At 30.1% G+C, this 5344-nt stretch overlaps 1 protein-coding gene across 1 annotated transcript; it reads right to left on the reverse strand.

Annotated features, from left to right (window-relative positions):
• Window positions 1-3772: 3772 nt before the first annotated feature.
• LOC119663801 lies at window positions 3773-4885 on the reverse strand. The gene is made up of 2 exons (XM_038073399.1): window positions 4794-4885; window positions 3773-4698 (listed from the first exon to the last, which is right to left on the reverse strand). Exons 1-2 carry the CDS (start codon window positions 4838-4840, stop codon window positions 4128-4130), a joined length of 618 nt encoding a protein of 205 aa, XP_037929327.1. The 5' UTR covers window positions 4841-4885; the 3' UTR covers window positions 3773-4127.
• Window positions 4886-5344: the final 459 nt, after the last annotated feature.

Here is a 5344-nt window from a genome sequence, read left to right on the forward strand (position 1 = left end):
CTAAATTTTGAAAAAGCAGACTTTGGACAAGTCAATCAACAGACATTAATCCATGTCCACATACCAAACAGCAACAAGAAGTAAATACAGATGGTTGGACAAAGGTCTGGTATCAAAACGCTGAAGGTTTCACTTTCATGGATGTGATCATGGATGGCTAAAAAATTGAAAACAGATCTAATGCTGCATTAAACTGCTAATAATTATATATCACGTAGTCATATTGGCAATCACATTATTGAAACATCTTCTATACAAAAGAAATATGTAGTCGTTTCAAAAGAAAAAACGACTATAAATGTTTATAGATCGATTTTTGAATAGTAGTGAAATATAATAACAAAATGTCTTATTTAATACCTAAGCAGAATTGTTTTTGGTTTTTAAGTCAGTATAATTGTTGGACTACAAGTGGCAGTCTCAAGACTTTGAACCTATAAAATTAGAAGCTAAAAGTAATGAAAACTTTTATTGGTCAAATTTAAAGTGTAAAAATTATATACAATAAAAATTTTATACTGACAATCGGACTATATCGGATTATATTACCAACTACAGCGCACAACGCATTTTTATAAAATGTATTTAAATAGAAACAATCCATTGATTCACTGAAACCGAAAGGGAGTTCCATAAGTTCTGGGCTTCTGAGCGCATTGATTGTTTACAAATCGAGATAGATAACGAATTCGATAAAATATGCACATATTCACCACTGAAGATCCAGACTGTCATCAAAATTGTCATCAACCGCGTATACAACGATTTTATGGTAAAAACAGAAATAACTTTTCGGAAAGACAACATCTGTAAGGTAAGAAGAGCCTGCTACAATTCTTCCAAGAGATTTCTTATAAATTTTGTAGTTCGTTATTATCGTAACAGTTCGTAATAGTAATGATTTAAAGTAATTATTGTGACACTGATGGATCAGTGACTATTAAACCCGGGAAAAAACATTTTCTGATTGGGAGCAGAACCAGGAATACTTAGTTATAGTCACCTTATTGGTGATTTGCGATCACACCCTATTAATTGCACTAAGTGGTATCGCTAAGGACTTTAATACCAAAGAGTCCAATATATTTTCCAGCTTGTAGGGTTTCTAAGAAAAGTTTATTCAAAAACACCTCTAATTGTAAACATTTCAAATGAACAAAAATTTTCAGTATGTTAAATATTGATAAATTTGATGCCCTATTTATTATTAAATTATATAAATCTTGGAAATTGTCGATACTGTAAATTATGATAAAGAATTTTCCCAAATAGATTCTTTTCAGCAATCTATGTTATGGTTCACAAAGAAAATAGACTTAAAGGTCTCTTACTTTTATTTCCTTTTCCCCCCTCAGTATTTGGGAAAAATATTAATTTCTGTAAATTGAATGAATTTTGTATATTTAAATAAGCAAGCTAAATAGAAGTCAAAATTCGAATTAAATTTAACTTCAATTGAAAAATATTTAAAAACTATAAATCAGTCTGATTGTGTGTTAGAAAATCAGGTTCTATGCTAGAGGTATATCGTACCAACCAATTTATTTTCAATAGAAAGCAAGAAACAACTTTTACTACAAGCAGAGTCCGAGTAGTTTAGTCCATTGCCAAAGCTTAATAATGGATCGCCAGAAATTAAAACAAATGGTGTCTTCAAATAGTGAAGCTGATGCTGCGACTGGAAAAGCAGTTAGATGCAAATCTATTACTGTTAGACGCTCCATTATTGTTACACGCTCTGTCACGGCACGGTTGTTAAGTGGAAAATGTGGTAAGGGTAAGGTTAATACAGATGCCGTAAGAGCCAGAAAGACTCAAGCGAAAAAAGACACAAAAAAGAAAGTAAAAGTTATGAAGAAGGAACGTGAAAACGTTAAGTGCATTAGGACCGAAATGGAGGATGAAAAAGCTAAGCCCAAGAAGAAGGTCAACAAGAAGGTCAAGAAACAGCGCGTAAGTCCACCTACACCCACCCAGACGAAACGGAAGGAAACTTGTAAAAAGAAAAAGATTGCAAAATCTAGGAAGAGAAACGAAAAGCTACTACTAGAAAATGTCGATCAACTTCCTCGCGTTAGAAAAAGGAAATATACTGAAGAAGAACATCACTCAGTGGTTCCTATTAAACGGAAGAGGAAATAAAGTTATGTATTTTTATATTTTTCTAATTTCATAAACTTTGTACAATATTTCTTATGCTCAAAATTTGAAGTTCAAAATTTAAAGTTCACAAATTTTAAGTTCCAATTTGAAATTGCAAAATTTGAAGTTCAAAATTTGAAGTTCAAAATTTGAAGTAAAAAATTTGAAGTAAAAAATTTGAAGTTAAAAATTGCAAGTTAAAAATTGTAAGGTTAAAAGTAGGTGTGTCCGTCTTTAGTATATAAGACTGCTATAAGATTGAAATGGAAATGCCTAAAATTTTAAATAAATCAACGTAATTAATCCACTATTCCACTAGTCATTATTGTCTTTCTTATTAAATCATATGGTTTCATAATTGTTCTCGATGTTAGGAGTTTTTACCCGAGGTAATTAAGTTTTGACTGTGTTGTAGGTCGAAAACTAATGGATTATACAAAATAATACCAATTTAATTTTTACTCAGCCAATTGTAGCTTTAACTCACCGAATTGAAGTATTTCTAATTAGTTTCTTGCATTGATTATGGATAAAGTTATTATTGAGTTTTACCTTAACCCAATTTCAATACTGATTTCACATTTTCAGAGACTTGATTCAGTTTTGGGAAGAAAGTTGAAGGTAATATCTCAAGAGTGCGATTTTCTTTCCTACATTATTGACATCTGTTAAAAGTATGGTTTCTAGATAACCAAATTGTTCTCTATTTGCAAACATTTTTACAAAACAATCTTATATATGAGACACTCCTTTAATATCAATACAAGTGAAGTTCATGGAATGAAAGAGGATGCTATCGCGTTTATTTATGTAGTGTTCTATTTAGTGAGGGTAGAACGAATACCAATAATAAAATATATTCAAAATTCTTACAATTTCACTACAATTGCACTACAATCTCAAGTGGATCTACATGGTGCAACTTTATTAACTTGTACGGGTTGAGAAGACTTGCCTTAGGAGACCCGTATCCGCACATTCCATTAGAAATCCACGATTAATCTTGATTAGCCAAAGCAAATTCAAAGTACTCAATGTTGCTACTCGTTCGTCATTATATATGTTTCTAAAATCATTTTTGATTATGAAATATCCATAAATAAAACCAAAGTGATTAGGATTGTTTTTATGCACAAAATGTCTGTTTGCCACCACAATATTCATATAATAGTGAATATAAAAGTACTCAGAAAACATATAATGTCAAATCAGTGCAATATGGTATCATATGTAAAATTAGCAGTTTAATAGACTGCTACATATCACATGATACATAAGTACTCAGCAGTCCTACATTCGACATTAGACTTTTATATAAAATTAAATAAATTAATATTTAATAGCATTAATATTTAATTTTAAAATAAAATTTGTACAATTTTACATAGATTTGCACTCTAAACTTTACATAATAATTTCGGAAAAAAGATTTTTCTGACTTGTTAATAAAAACCACTATTCCGGACAAATTTAGAAAATGGCGAATAACTTTTGAAATTTTTAATCGACTTTTATGTTAAAATGTTTGTATTTAAATCGTTTTAAACATCAATTAAAACACTTTTTTTTTTTATTTTAAAAATTATATATTGTATATAAAATTGAAACAATGTTCAAAATTGTTAGTTTTTTGTATATAATTTTCAGAATGTGGTAAATGTCTGTCCACGTCATATTTTTTAAAGTAGGAAGGATTCGTTTTTGTTAAATATGATCAACAATAGCCTGCTAGCAATCCTACACCCCATAATCCCTTTTATATATATCCTGTAAAACCTGTTGAAACCTTTCACTTTACCTTAGGTGTGTAGGTGGCAATAAGTTTCTTTATTGAGAAAAAAGCTTTCCTTGCAGAAAATTGACAAAGAATTTTTTTAATGCCAGAATTAAATTATAACTCTATATATGACTAACTCTAAATATACGAAAATAAATACTTATTAAGGTGGACTTTTACTTTAGTTATATTTCAAGTTTTACTCTTCTTATTCAGCATCCCTTGTGTCCAAATTGGAAGCATCATTTCCATCCTCGTCCTCAGTACGTATCCTTTTAGCTGTTGCAGCCTCATCAGTGCTACACCTTTTACGTTTTGCAATATTGAGTTTCTTCTCAAGTTTTGTTTCATTTATTACAACCGAACGGCTTATAGTATCACCACCACCATGTTGAGTTAATTCATCCTTCTTTCGCTTACCAAGATCTTGCGCATGAATGGATTGCTTTTGTCCACAGATTGTCTTTTCATCATTCACAACTCGAGAAGTTAAACCTTCTTCATTTACATTAAGGCTCTCTGAAATTGAATTTTTGCTACGACTACGTAAATTATAAACGTGTTCTATCTTGAGCTCTGTCTTTTCTACAGGTAATAGTTGCCTTTGTGGTAGATCATCACAAACGACACTACCACGGATACTTAAATTACTGTCCGAAACTGACGTCTCATTACACACCATCGTTACCTGTTCAATTGGAGGAGATTGCGAACTGCAGCTCGATCCTGCTAAGTCCGTATTTGGTATTGCATCGATTCCAGATGCTTCTGTGTTCCGGCTGTGGTATTACGGAGATTAATCACAAAAAGAAATTAGAGAAAAAAGTTTTTATGAATATTAATCTAATTTATAATTTTCATAAAAATTAATTACCTTTCTTCCACGTTTGATTTGCCAAATAATTTCTTAAATAACCACATAATTATTTTGATACAAAAATATAGTATATATCAGTCAAATTCTTATGAAAATATTAAGAAATTTTTATCGAAAATTTTTTATTAAGTTGATTTGACTGTTCTTTTTTGTCATAAAAAACAAATATATTTGAAGTGTCATTATTATTTATATATAACTTAAAAATAAAAACAAGAGTACTGGATTAAAATCTGATTATAAAACTTGTTATCACAGATTGTAAACCTGGACTTTCTGGACTTTGTGTTTAATCTACTCTTATTCTAGAACGTGTTATTTCCATACGAATATTCCTTATGATCTATTTATTTATGTAGTGGACACATTGAAACCTTTCATTAAGTAAAAAACCTACTATTACTTATCTGTTATGAAGTCAGGTAATTTGCGAATAAAATTATTTAAAGTTGTCGGACCAATGTTTAAACAGCAAATACTTGATCTGTCTGCGATGAAATATTAATATATGTGGGAAAAATAAAAGTGAGATAAATAAATATGGGAAT

Source organism: Teleopsis dalmanni, unplaced genomic scaffold (genome assembly GCF_002237135.1).
Source record: "Teleopsis dalmanni isolate 2A unplaced genomic scaffold, ASM223713v2 unscaffolded_contig_0913, whole genome shotgun sequence".
In the NCBI taxonomy this organism is placed as follows: domain Eukaryota; kingdom Metazoa; phylum Arthropoda; class Insecta; order Diptera; family Diopsidae; genus Teleopsis; species Teleopsis dalmanni.

What these genes read in the sequence shown, in the direction of transcription:
- LOC119663801 (XM_038073399.1), bottom strand. Translation starts at nt 4,840, where the DNA reads ATGTGGTTATTTAAGAAATTATTTGGCAAATCAAACGTGGAAGAAAG. An exon ending in AAATCAAACGTGGAAGAAAG is followed by an intron (nt 4,699 to 4,793) that starts GTAATTAATTTT and finishes GTAATACCACAG; the next exon opens with CCGGAACACAGAAGCATCTG.